Genomic DNA, 22,157 nt, shown 5'->3' on the forward strand with positions numbered 1-22,157 from the left:
AAGAACAAAAACGGTTATGTAGAGATCTACTTTGAACCAGAAGTCAGGGAAATCAGTAGAGAAATATTTTTCTTTGTTTTGTCTTTCTTTGTTCCATTTTTCCATTAAACTTGAAATACACTTTGATGTTAAATTTATAGCTGCATAATGCAAAATCTAATGCAAATATTTATTTATCTAAATCACAAAGGCTGCTAACAGTCTTTGAGTTCTTATGAAATAGAACCAGTTTCTGTTTCAGTTTTCTTTTCTTGATACTGATTAAAAAAAAAATTAGTCTAAAAAAATCTTATATAGAGTCCAAGAACTGTAATCAGGCCTACAGAACCTCTGTTAAATGCAGACATATTTTTAAACCTTTGTTCCACTGGTTTTCTGTTTAAACAAAACAACTACTATTGTTGTTGTGTGGACCCCATAATAAAAAGAAAAACGTGTAGATTTTTTTCCCATTTAATTGATTTGTTTATTGATTTTTTTTTTCAGAAAACCTGCCTTTATCCGTAATCCTGAATGTGCATGTTATGCATCTCTTGAGTTTCTTTTGGCTAAGAAATAAACTTAACATTTACACCCAAAACAATCTCACTGGTATAAAAGTAAATTAACGTGCCTCGACTACAGGGTTCCAAAACAATTGTTGGATCGGAAAAAAAACTGTTGTGCTCTATTCAATTTTAAACCTGATATAGATACACATCCTTGTCAATTTTCCCTGCTTCTTAGGTTAGTCTATATTTTTCATGTTTACATGTATCCTGTTTCACTTATTTAGAAGTAAATGGCATATGTGCTGTAGTTCCTGAGGATTTACTGCAGCCAGACTTTTGGCTAAAGGGAGACCATGCTTGGTGGCCAGTACAGTCTGCAGCACCATATGGTAATCAGTGAAACTGAAATGATGGATGTGCACCTCATATTTTTTCCAAGTAGATAGTCAAAAAAAAAAAAAGCCTTTTTGTATTTCAACTTGTGCTTGTTATGAATAAAGTACTTTTTATGCGAGACATAAGAGCAGAGCGAAACCAGGGGCCAGCTGGATTTCAACCCGGAGATGAAGCTTTGTTCTTGGGTCAGTGAAGATTTATCTTCATCCTGTCCCCTCAGAGCTGCAGACCATGGCCGAGCTATATATTCAGGATGACAGACTGGCTCTGTAAAAGTCTGACCACACAGACTTGAAGGCTACCTCAGCAGAAACTCTTTGAAAAAAATATGGCACGGATATGTTGGCTTTCTTTTTTTAAATTCATGATTGCTCCAGTGTTTGTGTAACACAAAATGTCAAAGAATCAGAATTCCCCACATATTTAGAACTTCGGGCTGCGAAAAACTCATGTTACATCAGTTCTGACAGTAACGTAAGGTCTTTGGGTTTATTTTCTTCATGGCTCTGTCAGGGGACTTTATTATGAGACATAAGATACTTGTAACTGAGTTTCTCTTTCAGCTCTTCTGAAGCTTTTTTATCTTTAGATGTCTCTCTCAATTCTCTGTCTTTCTCAGGTATCTTGTGCTAGAACATGTGTCTGGTGGTGAACTGTTTGACTACTTGGTGAAGAAAGGCCGGTTAACACCAAAAGAGGCCAGAAAATTCTTCAGACAAATTATGTCTGCCCTGGATTTCTGCCACAGTCATTCAATATGGTAAGTTTTACAATCTTTCTATTAAACGGCATACTCCATCTGTTTATGATCGCTAAATGCTGTTTGTTGTGTAATATAGAAGAGAAATTTTGACGTCCTTAATTTTACCTTCACTAACTCTATAACAACAAACTTCAATGAATTTAATTTGAATTTTATGAGACATTCCAGCACACCACTATCCACAATTGTGAAGTGCTACTTAATGTTTCCTTCCCCTTCCTCAGCTCTACCCTGCTTTGTGTTTTATTACATGAAATCCCAATTAAGATTTATTGTTGTGATGTGAAAAAAATAGCAATATGTGGGTATGAATGTATTTGCAAGACACTGCAAATAAGCAGAATGTGGTTGCATGGATTTTCTTTTTCCTTTAAAGAGATAAGAACGTTTAATTGATTTCTTCTTTAAAAAAAATGTCTTAATGTGTTTAGGCTCCAATATGAGTCCAAGTGATGAGATATTTGTGGCTTTAAAAGTCACATTTCTCACCTCCAATCCATAAAAATATCACTTACAATCTTACTCAGGGGGGTAGCACAGTCAATTTAGTTATCATACACCATTGAACAAATAATGAGCTCTGCAGTGATGAATCCTGCAATGAAACCGTTTCCTCCTGAAGCGAGTCTGTGATCCAGTCTTCAGGATCTTTGGGAATACTGTTCAGCTATAAATCACCTGATTTAATATAGAAATTAAGCATAGAGAAAGCTGGGTGTCACATGTTTATGTGTTTAGTATTTATAAACATCTCTTTAAAAGATTTATACATTAAACTCATGAATGCCTTGTGTGCTAAAATACAAATACAGTATAGTGCAAATACAAATGTATTACTTATTATAAAGCAGTTTAGATAAACAGGATTGGCTAAAAGTGAACTCTTAATTAAAGCGTCACAATTTTTAAATCTCTTTAGATATTTGTTTTCTGTTGATCCAATGCAGCTGACACAAATGATCTGATACATTTTGTTGTCGTTCTGATCTGACACCCTGTGTGGAGCCTCAGGGGGTGATTTAAATGTTTACCAGCTCATAGACTAGAGGCAATCATATACTTCAAAAGTCAAACAAGTCAGCAGGGACTAAATTAGAGGGTTGTGTTTTGTGTTTTTTTTTTCTGTTTGAATGAGTGAGTGTGTGTATAATTCACAGATGCTTTTGTGTTCCCAAAGCTTGCAAAGACTGTATGCTTCTCTGGAGATTTAGTTTATAACTTTGTATAACATGTGACTGTTATAACTTTGTAAAGAACATGTGAGGACAACAAAAACAGAGGAATGACAAAGAATGTATTTTATGTCTTCAAATGAATTAAGATAAAACTATCTATATATATATATATATATATAATATTTTAATTAAGTAAAGTAAAAGCCTGGTGCAATATCTGTTATGTCAGAAATGTTACAATGCGGATAAAAAACTGCAAACTCAAGGATGTGTTATTTAATAATGCAAGCAACGACAGATTGAGAGTTAAGACTGGAAAATGGAATGCATCTTTTACCGTATCGCAAACGTCTACCTTTTTTTGGTTAAACTGAGAGTGGCAGTATTTTTACTCATTAAAGTTGAACCTCTGCTGCAGGGATGAGCCTCTTTTTAATTTTTTTTCTAAGTTGAAAATAAAAGTCTGAATGCACGTCCTGGAGTCCGTCATGGAGTCTATGCAAGCAGGTTCTGGTGATGAAGCTCTGTTTTTAAAACTATCGTCCGACAAACCTGACCAGAACAGTCCAAAGTAGCAAAAAATATCCAAAAAGTAAAGGGGGATCATTTGACAGTAACATATTTAAAATTTTAGACTGCTTACAAAACATGGAGCATGCACTAAATGTGATCCCAGATCAAATATTGCAGAACTGCCAGCACAGACATGGCCAAATATGGCAACTGACCTTCACTGACCCTTTTTGTCGTATAATCAGTTCTTCTTTCCTGTTTTGTTACCTGAACTTTTGTCAGAGAGAACCAGGTATTTTGTCATATTCATGCTCATTTTTAACATTATTTATATTTGCCCACATTTCATCCTCAGAAATGAATTTTATTCATGCTTGATAAATGTTTGCTTAAATAACGTTAACACAGTTTTAGCAGTTAAACATGTCAAACTATCCCTCTTTGAGAATATTATATCATTCTTTAATTCTAGAGTGATGCATCTGAGTTTGTTTAAAATTTAAAATGCATAACTGATGGATTCTTTATTGAACTCTGTGAGACCAAAAATAAGATTTTTTTTTTCACAACTGGGCATAGAGAAGAATTGTCCTACCTAAAGGAATTAGGTCTTTTATCAGCCTGTGTAAATAATGTCTGATATTAACTGAGAAGAACAGATTAGGCCAATTAGAGGAAAGCATCTGGGACTGACAGTGAGTGCATGCACGCACATAAATGATCACAGCCCTTTTATAGCCAGACTCACCAGCGTATTTATCTTTCTTGTTTTACCTTGGTGCCTTCGCTCTTCAAATCCCTTCACTAACACTCTAAGAAAATGATGCCTTGTGAATTTATCATGAGAAGGATTATTTAGGGGAGTTGGGTCACCCGCTCAACCTTCTACCTTCCTCAATTAAAAGCAGACAGACAGAATCAGCCCTCCTCTCTTTCGTCCTTCCATACCTTGCTAATGAGATCCCAGCACCCCCCTCAACAACTTAAAAAAAGACTTTCAGCAATCACTTCTTCCGTTTCTGAGCGTTTGCGCAGGGGACCGACGGAGGTCATTGGAACTGCTCTGCTTTCTCTGTGACTCAGTATCAGGGTAAGGGCATGTGAGGGAAAGTGGGTGGGTAGGGATTTGGGGGAAAGAGTTGTCACACATGGATTCTCAGCAATCCTTTTGTGCACACCTCCCACTTTTTTTTTACTTCATGCTGCTGTTCTCCACCCCCGTTTGATCCCCAAATATCTCTCTTGGGCCAGATTGTTTCAGATCTGTATATAACTGAAAAAGAATACAGAAAGAAAGCCCTGTTATGACTCAGAGTTTTGCTTTTCTGACTCAGACTGCACTTTTGTTCAGAAAGATCATCTTTTTCATATGGAGGGAGAGAAAAGGGAGAGCATGTAAGAAAGAATCTATAGCTAGAACAAATGCATAACTAGAATATTTCTGAAGAAATTTAAATGGGGCCTGCCAAAGTGTACCCGTCTGATGCTACAAATTAGCATCAATGGTAAAGTAAGCTGCAATGTACTCATTAGCATGTGGAGAGTCACAAACATGTTGAGTAACATGGCCTTACTCCATTCTGTATGTTAAAATTAGTGTGCAAGTTAAAATGAGCCAAATTGCTAACATTAGCCTAAATGCTGTCGCTAGCATGTTGTTTTACATTTTCTTCCTCCAGTCAGTATACTAAGTGTGACTAATAAATAAGAAAAATAGATGAAAGCTATTTTTAGGGAACAGGCTAATGCTAATGGGGAGCAGTGAAATGCTAATGTGCAGTGTATTAACCGACAAAAGAGATGCAACTTCTATCATGAATATGGATTAGCCAAAAACTCTATAAATTACAATGAAATACTGCTACTTCCGCTAGTCACCAGAAGTAAGACCCATAATCGTTTCCCCAGTAAGCCTCCCAGGAGTAAGGTGGATAGAATGTTCAGTTCCAATGGTATCAATGACATCAGCAGTGATGTCATCACTCTATGATATCACAAGGGAATCTCTCTCTTAAATGTAGCTCACAGACAGAGTTTTCTCTGATCTGTTCCACAGTTCTATCGCGACAGATCACCCTTCAGAGCACGTTCGACGTTCAGAGAAGCAAGAAATTACTAGAATACAAACATGAAGCAACAACAGATTGTTTGCGAACATGAAGCTTTTCCAGCTAAGCTTTCATGGGTCGACATGGTAGACCACAACATCCAAGTCGACTACGACGCTGTCATTTTCCCTGTTGAAAATGACAGCCCCATTGAGCCGGAAGACAAATCAGAGATCCAGGGGGAATCAAGTCCTTCCGGCGACTTTGAGAGTCCAAGATCATTGGAAGTCAAGCAGGAAACAACACCCTCTGCTGGCTTCAAGATCACCCCCTCAGTGGAAGACGTGGCAGAGCCTAGCCAACACGTAAAAGATTTGACTAAGCAGGTAGACGATCTTAAAACAGAACTGCAGAGAAAGAATTTTGAACTCCATCAGGAAAGAGACAGAAGGATTACATGTCAGGCTGAAGTCAAATCCCAGCAGGAGGAGATTCAAAGACTGCAAAAAATGTTGGAAAAAGAACGTCACCTGCAAGTCAAACRTGAAGAGGTTTCTTGCTCTTCTAAAGTTACAACTGACAAGAACATTCTTCAACAGCTGGAGTACTTCAAGTGGGAGGCTGTAAAATACGCCTCCCACAATAAAGGTTTGATTGAAGTAATGGTTGAAGAATACCGAGTGAGACTGAAATATGAGGAGCAGCTCAAAAGTCACTCTGAGCAGGCTTCCAAATTTAAGGCTCAGGAGGAAACGGTGAAAGCTCTGCAGAGTCAGGTTGCAGACCTGAAGGTGGAGTTGAAACTTGCTCTACAAAACAACCATCCTAGACGCTCCACCCGACCAGAGGTCCCCCTGCAAAGAGAAGACTCCCTACAAACAGAGGAGACCAAGGATAGACAGACCTCCAATCAACCAGGGAGGTTCGAAGAAATACAGACCTTGAATCAACCTGGCAGGTCTGAAGAAAGACAGACCTCCAATCAACCAGGGAGGTCTGACGAAAGACAGACCTTGAATCAACCAGAGAGGTCTGAGGAAAGATGGGCCTCCAATCAACCAGGGAGGTCCGAAGAAAGACAGACCTCCAATCAACCAGGGAGGTCTGAGGAAAGACGGACCTCCAATCACCCAGGGAGGTCCGAGGAAAGATGGACCTCCAATCAACCAGGGAGGTCCGAGGAAAGATGGACCTCCAATCAACCAGGGAGGTCTGAAGAAAGACGGACCTCATATCAACCAGGGAGGTCCGAGGAAAGATGGACCTCCAATCAACCAGGGAGGTCGGAGGAAAGATGGACCTCCAATCAACCAGGGAGGTCCGATGAAAGACAGACCTTTAATCAACGAGGGGTCTCCATGCATAGCCTGGCTCAGCCTTTGCGCCAACCCACATTCAGGTTGCAAACAGAGGAGTCCACGCAAAGCCAAGCCTCCACACAAACATGGAGTTCCGAGGAAAAACAGACATCCATGCGATCAACCTCCACTGGTTGCATGGAGCGTCTTCATGTTGGCGTAGGCAAGAAGGTCAAGCTAAGCCCGGCTCGGCCTTTAAAACGACCCACACCCAGGTGGCACTAACCTAGGTCACTATCCAAGCCCAGGTTTTGCTAACACTTTGCATTATGAAAATTTGAGGCTTTGCACAAATTTGGCAAAGCCTCAAACACTTTATATTATATAATATTCACCCATCATCTAACATACCTATATATGTTAGATCTAACTTACCTATATGTTAGATGAATACGAAACAGAGAATTTGTGAAAATTCATCTGGCTCTGCTACTGTCCAGAAACAACCAATCAGAACCAAAAGGCAAACTTTTGGTTCTGATTGGTTTCTAATGTGTTGAATGTGTCTCAGCACATTCAGCACATTAGACTACTAGTGTACTGCAGCTATGCAATTGGCAGAAAAACAACCTAACATTATATCATCATTATTTATAGAATGATTTAGAAAACACAATTCTATACAGGCTTACCTCTAAACATTACCCCTGACCCAAAGCAATGAATCCATCATATTAGGACAAGTCTTTGGTCCTAATATGATGGACCTAATATGACACTGGACATATAATGGTGCGTTCACACCAAACACATTTTGTCCGTCAGGCGCATCTGGTTTACATTCAAACTCTATGTGGAGGCGTGTCGAGGGCTGTTGTGGCGCTCTTCGAGCGTCTAGCACGGCGCTATTTGAACCATTTGGAGCGTTTGACGTGTCCAGCGCATGAAATACTTCACATAGACTTTGAATATAAACCAGACTCGCCTGACGCACAAAACGTGTTTTGTGTGAATGCACCATTAGAATGTTCAGTTCCTATGGTAACAATGACATCATCAGTAATGACATCACTCTTTGATGCATCAAAGGAATCTCTCTCTTGAGTGTAGCACACAGACCGTTTTGTCCTTATAAGGTAACTTGTAGGTTCCTGTAACTTTTAAGTTACAAATCTTCTACAAGAGCTTTAAAATTATTTGAAGGCACAGAATCAGCCTAGTAGGTTCACATTCTCAGGTGAGAGACTCACCTGGTGTAAAGTTAATTTTTCAGTACTGGAATTGCACCGAGGATAAATTACTTTAATTACAGCATGTCATGAATATATGTGCATATATTCCATCTTAAGTACATAGCATAATAGTTTTTTTGTTGCTTTTTCCACCACTGGATGATATAACATAAACAGCACTATTCAGAGATGCAATGAGTTTAAAGCAGCGGCCCTGATGCCAACATCTCCAGAAAACATATTAAAGATTGTAGCATGTGTTACAAGCATCAGGGCTGGTGTCGGTGTAACAGATGCTGATTTTCCTTTAAAAAGTCTGGAACAGGTAGGAGGGATGAGGCAGAAACAAATCTGTGCTTCACTAATCCTCCTGGAATCTGTTCTGATTAAATATTTAAGATTTCCAAACAGCACCATATCTGATCTTTCTTCAAAATAACCATTGTGTCCACGTTATTTTCTTTGTCATTCTAGACAACATACCTGTAATAAACAGTTTTAGATCCTTTAATATAAAGGTATTAAAGGATAGCAGATGGGGGGTTAGAATACCCCCCATCTGCATAAAAAATATACGTTATATTAGTTGTTGTTTTTTTCCTGTACACCAACATTTTCACAGAAAGACACAATATAGCTAAACAGATTCGACTCATGTAAAGAAAAAACGATCTAAACATGTCACTAATACTTTCCAACAACTTCCAGAACCATTTTATTTCAAAGCTGATAACTGACGGTGTATTAAGCAATCTGTACAAATAAACAGATCGCAATTCAGCTCCTGTACTGTAGGTTTATACCGCAGCTAACTAGAACCGCCGTCGCTCTTTCTCCTCCCAGCGCCCGTTAGTTCAGTTGCTATGACAACGGTAAATAAAACACAAAAGGAAAAGGACTAGTAACGGAGTGTTCCACCATGTTTGTAGTTCTAAAGAGCAGCTCAGAGGGGCATGTCTATTTTGAGTGGCACTGTTTTGTGTCAGACTTTTGTTTTGAGTTGAATTTGTCTCGTTTTGTGTTAATTATGTCGCCACAGTTGCTTTGCAACTGAAATTAAATCAGAAGAAATGTTTATGTTTTAGGTGTGTTGCAATCGCAGAACCTATTTATGTTTGCTTAAATCAGCAGTGTTTTTTTTATTTTTTACAAAGTTAAATGTTTACATAAATTAAGATTACTGTAACTTCTAACAGTTCGGTGAAACCCCAGTAATATTCTACGCTCACTTGCTTCTGACAGGTTAATGCTCAAAATTTATTTAAATGAAGTCACGCCAGTGGATCTATATTTAAGTGAAGTCTTTAAACGAGGCCTGGGGAATACATCAATAACAATAACTTAGTCAGTATTTTGTAGAATATACATCCAATAGAATCTTCCAGTCCAGAACCACACAGCATTCTGGGGGATGTAGGCAGAGGAAAGGCTTTAGTCACTCAACCTCTCACCTGTTGTGCTGTAGAAGTTTCAGGTTTCGTCACCGTGCCTCGTAACAGTTTAAGAAAGAAAGAAACGGTGCTGAGTGAAATTTGGCAGTATATCAAATATTTAAATATTAAAGATTAATCTAACTTTAATACAAAATGGTGCCAATAATTAAAAAAATACTCAGCAAAACCTAAATAAAAAGTGAAATCAAAATATACATTGTTCAGACACCAGTCATTATATGCATCTATGTCTATGCATCTTAAAAGTTTGTGAAATCATTACATATAATGATCACTTAAGCCAGTGTCACATTGTATGAGCCAACTGGTCAACAAATGGTACCAATAAAACAATTTTGACTGTTTCTATTCCACTAACTAGGTCACAGATTCAAAGTACATGCAATGACCCAGCTTCTGAAATATGCACTGTCATGCACGCTTCCTGAAATGCTGTATTTGCATGGTGCCGCTGCCTCTATATGAGCATGCTGAGAAGGACCTCATCCAGCAATCCCATTGAACCCACACAGTGGCATAATGAGAGGTCACAGAGGCTCTACTCAAAAGATTAAAATGAGCGCCAGTATAACTGTGTAACTCCAGGACTGGGGGAAATAAAAAAAGTCAAAAAGGAAGCTGCCAGAGGTCAACTTTAGAGTGGTTCACAAGCAAATTAGTTTCCATCATTTCTTTAGCTGTCGCAGAAAATACAGTTGTCTGCAGTGCTGTTGAGAGAGATTTTGCTGAGTTGCATCAGCCAAAATATCATTATGTCCATAGTTGCACGATGCAGTTACTGCAAATTTGCTGGCTGCACATTCAGTGATCTCTGTTGGCTTTAAATCTGGTGATGATGGCATAGAGTAAATTAGTCTGTGACATTTAAATGTTCAACTGGTGCTAAATGAAGTATGTCAAAAAATGCTCCCATGCAATTGCATCATCACCAGTGGCAGTTAAATAATCTTAAATAATTGTAATAATTATTATATAGCTATTTATATTTGCGTGGATTTTTTGTATTCCTTTGAGGATTTGCTAAAGAACTTTTTTCATTTGAACCCAAAGCACCTGCCAAAACATGAATTTCACAGCTAGCAACAGATATGTTAGCCTTGTTCCCTATTCCCATTTAGTTCTACATTTCATTCTCTCTGTGGCAGCTTTCATGCCTTGATCCAAGTCGCTTAAATCTGCTTTGTACTTTTAATATTTGAACTTGAGCAAGTTATATTTACCAAATCTAGGTACTTAAATGTGTGGAGTCCCTGTCATTAGCTGATTTGCTGTTGCTGTTGGGAAGCTGTTCAGCTGTACCTAATAATAAAGTGGCTCATTTAAACCTCAATTAAAACCTAAACACTTCCATTGTTGTGGATGGAAAGTATTCGGTTTGTGGCATGTTGGTGCAGTGACTTTGATACATACACGGTCACTCTTGACAGCTTTGTCTCTTGAATATTTAATAATACATTTTCTTGAAAGATGCCTGTCAGAACATTCAATGTCACCTTAGAAAAGTGAAACCTTTCTTGGATTTAAAATCACATCTTTATTTCTAGTGCTGTTGTCACTTTCCACCAGAGAAACGAAATGCTGGAATTATTCAGTGCAGATATTAGATATTTATTCTCACATTCTTGGAACTGTTGGAGAGATCCCTCACGATAAAATACTTTGATGGCATCTTCCTCTCTGTTTTTTTTTTTATTTTTATTTTTTATTTTTTATAATAGCAGATGTTTTGGAATCTGAATAATATATCTGAAAAATTTAAAAGAAACTGATTGATCTCCCCAACCTGTCATCTTTTAAATCAAAATTAATAGATCAGCAAATTAATGTTGACTGATTTGTCATCTGTCATGCTAATAATGTCCAAATCACAATTTTAGCTGATGAAGAAAAGTCATTTAAGATCAGGAATTCAGTGACATTTTTTACATTTCCTGTGAGCAAAACATATTAGTAAAGCTACAGTCAGCTAAAGTTTACAGCTTCAGCCAACCTGCATTATGCCACATGTACCAGCGCTGACTTAATCCGTTGGACAAAAGTGTTCTTTCATGTGAAAACATCAAGTTTGGTAAGATTTCAGTCCACTAATCACAATTTCTTTAACGGTGCCAGTTAAACTGATTGGGTGTAACTTTAAATTATAGAAGTTGATGTTAGACTGAAATAAAATGAACAATTCAAATGAAATGAGTAAAACCATAAAATTGTATTCAAAGGAAAATTGGGGTCATATTGAGGTTCATAGTGTCTGAATAAGGGGAAAAAAAAAGATTGTATGGGGTAGATATAGTAGTAAAAGATTCAGAAGGAGAAAGGAAACAAAATAAAAAAAATAGAAATATTGCCAAGTGTGCGTGGAAATAACAGATTGCATTTCAAAATGTATTATGACTGTCAAGTTTTCCCATACTTATTTAATCCAAAAAATGGATAACTACTTTAAGGAGCAACTTGCTCCAATGGTTACTGTTATTAAAGATCTTAAGTTGCTTCAGATTTTTATTATCTGTGGCAATCCTTCTGTGCTCTTCTGGCAGCTTGTTTGTTTGTTCTGCCTTGAAGGTCTGTTGCTCATCCCATCATCCCCTGTCAAACTCCTCCGGATTAAGAGAAAACGCAATGTTGCACACAAAGATTTGGCACAAATAGGACATGTTTTTTTGTATGTTTTTTACAGATCTGGCTGTTATTGTAATCCCACATCTTTGGTCACTGCATTACATGCAACAATACAGGACTGGTTTAGTGCTACTCAAAATTTGAACAGAATAAACTGAAAATCCACCAAAATAAACATCAAAAGCTTCTGAAGTCAGTCAAGGAAATGGAAGTTTCCCTTTTTCTGGTTAGTAATCCAGTATAATTGCTGACTCTTTATGTGGTAGCTAGTAAAATTGGAACGGTCTTATTGGAGGAAATAAAAATGTGACTGAATAAAATGTACCAAGTTTGCATCTACTTTAAACTTCCTCTGATGAGTTTTACCAAAATATTTGAAAGATTTATATATCTGTTTTTTTTCTAGACCCAACAGACACCAATCAAAAAATATAAATATATTTGTATCTTTGATTTAACAAAACTACACAACAATACTGTTGCCAATTGTGATATCTTTGATTACATCTGTTTGCTTCAGGAAAAGTTTTATCATAGTTATGAATTCCTGAAGTCAGTCCTGCCATTAACTAAGCTGTACATTATTTTATAATTAAGTTATGTGTTAAGATGCAACAAAACATTTGACATTTAATTGGGAAAAGCTCCTAATGAGTTCATAAACTTAACAGGCAACCAGAGCAAAAAACTTAGTTTTAAGCAAAACAGCTTATTACATTAGACTTTTTTGAAAATATTTCAACATTTTTATTAACTGAATAGTTAAATATCTGAAAATAGAAAAAACTTCAATAGTGTTAAATCATAGCACATCTAGCACAAGTTTCATGATGAATGTTATGCTGTGAAGTGTAATTTCTAGCCAACAAAAAATAAAAAAAATAAAACGTACACACACGCATAGTCCTGCACGTATCAGACCTTCATACCGCAGAACAATTAGTGTATGAGCTTTTTCCTGTTCATTTCTGTAATCATCAAAGGGGGGTTATGTACATCGGATATGCTCAGATCATAGACACACTGTCAGTATGGATTTGCGGTGCTTCAGAGAAAACAAAGCTATGTCACAGTTCTGCACAGTACTATGATGGGACAGATGGGATTAATTTGATGCTCTGCAGAGGGACGAACAAGACATTCTGATTGGCTATGTGACTTAAACCTTTTATATTTTTAAATAATCCTCCATATGTCAGAAAATCTTTAATAAAGTAAGTGTTGCTGCATTATAAAAATAAAGAAATAATTATATTTGTTCTGGAGGAGCCGATTTGCACCACACATATGCTGTTCCAGGCAGTGTGAGAATCAGTGTTAAAAAATGGTTTGTGTCACATGTGTCAACATAGGAATGCCGTCTTTTCTCTGTGAAGCAATTTCATGACCAGGTTGATTGTATAATGAAGGATGCAAACTTAAGGAGTTAGTCATACTACTCTTATTTGCAGTCATTGAATGCAAACAAGTTGTCATGTCTGATAATTCCACGCAGTAAGAATTGCTAAATTAAACTTGAGGAATTGTAAAACATGCATCTATTCAATGTTATTTCAGGGTTCTATACAGTCAAAGGAAAAAAAGAAGTTCAATGCAACCCAGTTCAGTTCCTTTCCTTCAAATGCTGTCCAGTAGGAGACAAATACACAGTGACAAGATAAATATATTCATTAGATCTTTATGTTGAATCTAAATCGTATCTAGAATTGATTCTGTGTAATGAGTTAGAATGACCAGCACTGGTTAGATCAGAGAGGATGTTGTTTAATACATGAGCATCCGTTTATCTCAGTAAATTACAACATCAAGGCATTCATGGATTCAGTTCTAGATGTGAAACTCATGTGGGAGACAGATCCATTACACACATTCAGTGCATTTCATGTGTTATTTCTATTAATGATTGTGACTTGCAGCCAAAGAATTCAAAATCCAGTTGATAGGCGAAGTAAAATATAACATTTTAATTTATGGAAAGTCAGCCTACAAGAAAGTTTGTGAATGTGCTGCACAGTTTATGCCAAAAATACATGGTCAAGACTCCTTTACCTTAAAAAAAATAATGCACAATGGCACGAGCCAACTCTTCTGTATTGTTGGTTCTACGTCTCATCTTCCTTTTTGTGTCTTTTGTGGTTTTTTTCTTAGCAAGGTAAGATCCTTCTGGTGATGTCTCTGGTTCATGAGTGGTTTAACATGTAGAACCAACGGTTGCAGTGTGTTATTTGGATACATCAGAGTGTTGTGGTTCAATTTAGCACCATGTCTTCTGAATCTCATTGAAACTTGAATGGGCTTTGATTTACAATTCTCAGTTCTGCTCAAGTAACTGAATTTTTTTGTTGTATTTTTTTCTTTTTACTATTCATTAATGCTATGTAATGAATCTTAGTTTCACTGTTTGAATTGAATTTACTTTAATACATTCACTTTTATGTCAACACCATCACTAGTGAAAAAATATTTTTACCTTAACAGTGTCCTGTGTGGTTTTTCCATGTTTTTGTTTTGTTTGGTTTGTCTGTTGTGTCTCATGCCTTTATTCCAGGTGTTTTGAAAATAGGATACTTGTAGACCTATTTACTTTGAAGACAATCAGTGTTGCTGCTTAACATGCCAATATCTGTAACAGTAAATGTTTACTTCTCCCTCATTTGCTTTGACATTATTAACTAAAACTCTGACTGACACCACCTTCAACTGATTCCAGTACGAACTAAAAGAGGTTATAGCCTAGGGACAACTGTTTTAGATGCTATCTGTATCTTATTTCAATTATAGCTTGGATCACAGAAACTGCCAGTATGATAACGAACCTGCTGACAGCTTCTCCCCGAGGGCAGGAAATGAGTTGTACAACAATTGATGTCGTCTGAGGTTAAATGTCCATTCTGATGAAGCGTTGTTCAAAGGCTGACATATTCAACTGTGGTGCCATCTCCCCTTTCCCAACATTGGCTTTAAGAGAAGATGAAAGTAAAGCTTATGACGTTTAGACAGCTCTGTGGCTTTTTAACCCCATTTGGGAATGAATTGTGAGAAGTTAAGCGAGTCTAACATTGATTAAGTTTGAAAGCATGCAGCTAAATATGACACAACGTTGAGCTTATTTAGTATATATGCTTAGTATATTTTTAGAGTTTCAAATGACAGGGAATGGAGAATTAAATAAAGAGAAGACACTGCAGAATTAATAAAAAGGAATATCAAAGATTCAGCTTGACTGTAGACCATTTTTGAGGGTAGGGCAGACTCTAGAGAAGTTCTGCACAGCTCCGCTGTCCAGCACATGTCCTAATGTAAAATTCATTGATGAAACCTCTAAAGAAATCTTTTCCTCTGCCTTTGTCAAAGGCAGAGTTTTGTCAGTGCTTTACAATGCTTTACAAACTTCAAAGGTTTGCCAACGAACATCAAAAATAGTGATTAGATATTCATGAAATTTGGTAGACTAATAAAAGAGAACTTTTTAACAAGAACAAGGAAAGTCATTTTGGAGGGTAAAAAGTAAAATTTAATTTTATTATTTTTTTCATATACTCAGTGCTTCTATGACTATACCATAGCTGTTTTTTTTAAAAGCTTGCTTGGTTTTTCACATCAACACAGAGTCATGTCACAATAACATGTAAAATGCGTTGCATTGCTCTTTTACAATCTGAATTTATTTAGATTTACATAGGAGGAACATAGTTTACAAACCAAATCACAGTATTTGTCTCATTATCAGTCATATATTAATGTTAGCACTCCAATTTATAAATTGTGTTAGTAAGCAAAGTGGGTTTATCTAAATTCTATACAAGGACAAAAAACATTTTCAGAGTTTTGTTGCATATTGTACTGTGTTTTGCAAAAGTATCCATTGACATTATAACTAGGATTTTATATGATAGACCAACTCAAAATTATTCTTTACTATGGTTTGGGTATGCAATAAGCATATATGTATTTGGTTAACTTGAATCAATTCAAAATATTTACCCAAGACAATATTAAGTCAATACTTTTGTTTTAATATGGCTGCAAGTCTTATAAAGTCTCTATCAACTTTTATGTTAAAGTTCTTTGCAAAATACCTGAAATTCACTTAGATTGATAGGAGAGGATTTGTTAAAATTTTAAGTTTAGCTACATCCTTTCACTTCATTCAGGTCTTGGACTTTGACTGAGCCATTCTTGCACATTACAGTGTTTTCATTATTTTTGGCTTCTATGACTCCTCCAGAGTCATCTTTAGCTACTTGGTTGCTTCTCTGATTCACGATAGTGTTCCCTGGCTTTCTTATTATAGATGGACAGCCATGTCTTAGGAGGTTGCAGTTGTGTTACACTCTGTATTCAGGGATTGAACTGCTCTAACTAAATAGGCACGCAGGATTCCGGATCATTTGCTGCAGACCCTAGTGCCTTATTGTGGTAATTTTGCACAACTGGAAAATAACTTTGTCATCGTGCTTGAAGTGCCAAGCAAATATTTCATCTTCATTTTAAGACCTTTTGGAAATGTTTTGCTTGTCCACAGAAATGAAACGCTTGACTGAAGCAGTGTTTAAACATTTATGTACAGCTTTTTGGATAGTGCTGACAAAACAGATGGATTAATATCAGTGTTTGCGCACAGTGTTTTGCACACACTTCTAAAGTAGTTCTCAGTCTTGGCAAACATCTCCAGAGTGGAAGAGTCTGATGTAACATAACCCCAATCCCTGAAAGGGATGTGCTAAACGCACAATAAAATGGTATCCCAGCTCCTCTTACGGCTGTTACTCATCGAAATTGAGACTTTAACCTCAGACACAGCCTCAGCATCCACGACATGAGAAGGTTATTCCTCTCAGTGGTCCATTTTAAGTCGGAAGTTGATGTCCACTGGATATTATCCCCCCTGCTGTGTTTAGTGGTAATGAATGGCAGTTAATGAACACCACCGCTGAGGCAGGCTTCCCCTGGATCCCCATTTTCGCCACCCATTTGCTGGTGGCTGTCTGGGAGATGAGAGGGAAGAAGATGGGGGGGAAAGGACACAGCAGGAGGTCTGTCACACCTTGTACTATCCCAACACTGAGGTGGGAGCTGTGTGGCTTCAACATGACAGATCAAAGAGAGATGTTGCACAGAGGAAAGGGGCAGGTCAAGATGCTTTGTTCTTTCCAGGCACAAAAATGTTTATGGTGTTTGATAGACCTTTCAATGAGACCTTTTGTTCCTCTTCAGTTTCCTTTATTAGATCACATAATCTTGTCTTTTTCATGTTTCATTAACTGGCTTCTGTTCCTGTTTTACAGCCACAGGGATCTAAAGCCCGAGAACCTTTTGCTAGATGAAAAGAACAACATCAGGATAGCAGACTTTGGTATGGCTTCTCTTCAGGTTGGAGACAGTCTATTGGAAACCAGCTGCGGGTAAGTGCAATCAAAAACATTTACCGCTCTCACGCATTAAGTCATATCATACAGTGTCAAAATCTAGCAAGCTGGAAACTGCTGTAAATGTAAATATTCCTTACAGTTTTAGTAGAGGGGTAAAAAGAAGCAGGGAATGATTAGTGGAGTGAGCAGGTCAGCCGCTTTCGTAAACCTCCACAGCGTACAGTGTAAATCTCCGGAGTAGAAACTTTTGCCATCTACTGTCTCGGAGCACGGCCAGGGCCTTGGCCAAACATTACTGCTCTCCATCTCCTCCCGTCTCACAGAGGAGTTTATGATCTAACATGTACCATTTCACCAGCCTCATCAATCCTACAACCTCAATGCATTTGCCTGTAGGAGAAGTCACTTTCAGAGTTGGGTGGCTGTTATCCCCGTGTTATGAGTGTTCCTTTTTTAAACCTGAACTGTCTGGATGAAATAACTTTTTCACAGTTCGCTTTAAAGACACCAATCACCGGCTCCCTTTTTAATCTCTTAAATGGCAGGCACTACATTGTTTTTGCAAATTCAGCATATCCCTTGACAGAGGTTGAAAGTTTCAAAAAGATAAAACAGCAGTATTGCTGTAGCCATTCAGACTTCTTGTTACTAACGTTAGGTTTCTCACACTCTTGCTGCCTTGACCATAAATAAAATAAATGAAACGAGCCAGATCAGAATAATTCTGTGCGTTTTAATGTGAATGTCGTCGGGAACATTTTTGCTTTGTCATATATCAGATTTGGGTGATTTGAAGGCCCTGTGACATCTGCGCCCTGCACAGATTGTCTCTGTCCAGATTAAACTGAAATTTCACATCCATGCAATTTAGAAAGTACATATGTTCACAGGGAAGAGATGAGGATCTCAGTTTATCCCTCCCTCTTTCTCTGTCCTCCTCATCCTCCCATCATATGCATGGCCACTTCAGCATGATTATGCAGATGCATTCATCCAGCTGAAACTGTTGCATAATTTTTTTTCCATCAGTAACACTAATGCCTAAATTCTTGTGACTCATCGGTAGAGACCAGCCCAACTGTATGTGTACATATTTTCATGGCTATAGAATATGTGAATCAGAAAAAAAGGCACCTTTTAACAGTGATTACCGTAAAATAAGATATTTTTAGCACTCCCTTCTCAACAGTATCTATTAACCAAGTCTATCTGTTCTTTAATGTACTTTACCTTGCATTTTTTGGTTGAATTTCTAATGTCGTCCAGGTGCATTGCATTTGCTGAGTTTAATGTTTGAGGTATGCATATTCCAAAGTAGGTCTAGAAGTTTTTTTTTCTTCTTCTTCTTCTTCTTTTTGCCTTCAGTTCCAGCATCACTCTGTGAGCATGTCTCAGAAATGTGTGGGCAGTGTGTCTATGTGTTTATCTGCTGGAGTCCAATACATGTACCATAAACTRTAATTGTGGTTATTGATTATTCATGCTCTTCTGGTTGCCCCATCCCTAAGTGCAGATATGACACTTTTTAATTAAACAGATTTATCTGGGTCCCCTCTCACCATGCGGCAGTCTGACACAAATGTATTCCATTTGCTTTGGGTAATGGAGCCGAGTGGAGATGAGACTTGCCTCAGGTAGTTGGGGGGAGTGGGGGGAGTGGAAGAGTGGGAGGGACCTCAGAGAACATCCAACATATAAATACAAGATGCGTTAAGAAGCAGAGGAACTAGCAAGTGCTTACAAACATGGAGCAAGGGACTCGCATGTCTAAACAAACTCGGCTGTGGGTTTATCCATGTTTCATATTTATTACTGTAACATGTTGAAAGTGATGGAGCTGTAAATATGGCTCCAAAGATTTACATTGTGCATTATACCACCACACCCATGTTTGATGTTGTAGAGTATATTGTATGCATTATAGTAAAATCTAATTCAGCTGCAAATGTATAAATGTTAATTGTTGGACTGACCTAGAGAAGCTCCCTCACTTTCAAGAGGGAAAGTCATTCAGATTTATAGATTTGAAATGCATATTTATAGGTTCCAAATTATAGCACTTTGTAGATGTTTAGAGGTTTAATCTGAGTTTCAGAAAAGAAAATAAGTTAAATCAAAAACACTTTATCTTCCGTCTCAAAAACTTGGTTTTGTCTTGTGCCTCTTAAACGCATGCTAACCTGGGACCTGTATATTATTTTTCATTGTGGTCAAAATGACAAAGCATCCAGCAGCAACGGGCACAAAAGAGTCCAGACTAGAGCCACCAGTGTCACCAAAACTAAAATAAAAATTTTTTTCCAGTTCCATCCTGATCAGTTCCTCATTAATAATCCCGACATCCATTTATCGACACAAAAAGTTTAAAGCATCTGAGCGGAAAGATCTAATAACAATATTTATAAGTGTTTATAATGTTTCCTTATTTTGCTGAACATGGCGATCACAGAAGTGTCAATTTTTGATTTGTCGCAGTATCACTATATTTCTAAAATTATTAGCCCAACCCCCTAACTAATTGTAATCAGATGTTCCAACTTCATGGAAGGGATTTTTATCACTAAGCTGCATGCAAGCCTTTTGTTTCTAAGTGAAATGCAAAACATTTTATATAATAAAGCATAGAACAGCTTAAGCACTGGAGATATTTTTAAGATTTGAACGGCTCTGACCACATTTTTTTTACTTCCAAACTCTAATTGAGAATACAGTTGACAGGAATCGGTTGTATTCATCCTGTTTCCCTCCTGTAGAAACATGTTGAACTGTCACTAAGGCTATAACCTATTTTTACTTTATATATTAGATATAATCAAGTGAATCAATTGGCGTTTAGTTATTTTACATATAGACACATAGCTGGTATCAGCAGGTCGGTGTTTATCGAGGAGATTTGCGATAGTGTGAAATATTAGCCTTATAAACATGTTTGCACATCTGTTGTTTTCAGCTGAATATTTCTCCAAATCTTAAGTCATTTTTTTATCCAAAGCAAAAAAATGTCACTGCCTTATTCACATTGGCAGTGAAATAAGTTGATCAATACTACCTCACTGTTTACTCTGAGATTGAAAAAAAAAATGTGTTCCATTTCAGTTTGCTGTTTAAAAAAGTTGCAGGACTCAGTCAATAGAGCTGATTCTGAGAAAAAACCACCTCATTGATATTTCTGACCACTTAAATGGAAGGGAAAACATTTTGACTGGCATGTTCTAGTTTCAGATGTTTTTTATCAATAGAAGAGTGCAAGTGAGAAGATGGACTAGAGAAGTAATGATACCTTTTCAAGTCTCAGATACATCTACTTCTATTGAAGTTATCAATGACAAAAGAACCTTTACTACCAAAGAGTGAATGAGAAGCATCTTTTTATTCCAATCACATTCACCAGCGTCCACTTTGCATTTTTGTCTAGTGGAATTGCCAGACGACGAGATAATGAGCCACAAATACATCCCCAATTTGGAAGACAAGAGGCAAATCTAGCAGCGCTTATTGTGACGAACTAAACACCGTGGATTTTAATCTTGACCAAAATATTTGTATTGAGCAAGCCATGGATTACTTTGAAATTTTGAACCTCGTTTTTAGTAGTTATTTATTTGATTTGTAAATTTATTGAAGGTCTTTTTGTTAAATCTCTTAAGGCTATTGTAAAGCCTCAGAGGCTCCCTTTTCTTCCTGGGTTGCTTTTTGAATCAGAAACTGTAAAATTGTCAGCATGTTTTTGTTTGTTGTTGCGTCTGTAAGCCTCTTTTTGAGATTAAATTTCACACATTGTAACAGTGTTTTCCCATACACAGATTCTGCCTTAATAGATCATATAAGCAAACAATGTCTTTGCCAGAACGGATCAGGGAGAAGGCAATCTGCACATGTGTTGCTGATATATCTTTGCGACATTTTTTTTTCTTCTTCTAACACTAATAAAGGATTAATCTAAGACTTTTTTTTTGTTTTCTCCTCTGCACTGTGATCAACCTTTAAATAACAAGTGTATATTTATGCAGATTCCAGTTGTGGTTTGCATGCTGTGATGCTCATGAGACATTGATACTACAAATGTCTTTCTTTTCGCCTTCCTACTTAAATGCATTGTGCACTGTGGCACTTCAAATCAGGAAGGGCATATTTGCATAGGCTCATATGTGAACTTACCCCATTGAAGTGCTGGTGGTGTGATTGGCCAGTTTTGTGACAGCTCAAGGAGTCGGGTCATCAAGGCTAGTATTTATGAGTTTACAAGAAAACAGCCCTGACGGGCCTTCGTTAACGTCAGCTACCCTGGCACTACACAGAAGGAGACGGAGCTGCGGAGGACACATCTCAAAGGGTTCAGAGGTTTAAGTAGACAAGTGAATAGTTTGTAACAGGCTGTATAATGAAGCTAATTACAGCGTGATGCAGAGGTCTTATTTTTTACTCCAAGTTAATTCATTTTGAAACACGGGAATGTCATAGTTCTGCAGAAATTTATAGAAGGAATAACAAGTTTACTCCATAGCTGCAGCTGCAGGATTATAGAGGAGTTTTAGTGGGCTCGCTCCATAAATCTTCATATGATATTGATGTGTCAATCTAGTCATTGGCTTTACTGTCAGGCCATCCAGAGGCTGTAAAGATTAGTGGGTCTGGTTACCGTCTGCTGTCGGAAGATGCCCTTGACTGAGAAAGCAGGAGGACGACAACCGAACACCCTCAGGATTTCTAAACCGTGGAAAGCACCTTGATCTGTGTCCAGTGGATATCTTTACTACCTAATGTGTTTTAGAGAACTGTTTGTTTATCAGACTGCA

General features: G+C 37.3%; 1 protein-coding gene across 4 annotated transcripts in view; it reads left to right on the top strand.

Moving 5' to 3' along the window:
* Positions 1-22,157, top strand: part of brsk2a (BR serine/threonine kinase 2a) — a 182,919-nt gene that overhangs the window by 129,138 nt on the left and 31,624 nt on the right. For all 4 annotated transcript variants that reach the window (XM_008411537.2, XM_017305357.1, XM_017305358.1 and 1 more), the window contains exons 4-5: positions 1,507-1,647; positions 17,278-17,394. In XM_008411537.2, the coding sequence (XP_008409759.2) occupies positions 1,507-1,647; positions 17,278-17,394 (258 nt within the window). The remainder of the gene's footprint in view (positions 1-1,506; positions 1,648-17,277; positions 17,395-22,157) is intronic.

The sequence above is a fragment of the Poecilia reticulata genome, linkage group LG6, assembly GCF_000633615.1.
Source record: "Poecilia reticulata strain Guanapo linkage group LG6, Guppy_female_1.0+MT, whole genome shotgun sequence".
In the NCBI taxonomy this organism is placed as follows: domain Eukaryota; kingdom Metazoa; phylum Chordata; class Actinopteri; order Cyprinodontiformes; family Poeciliidae; genus Poecilia; species Poecilia reticulata.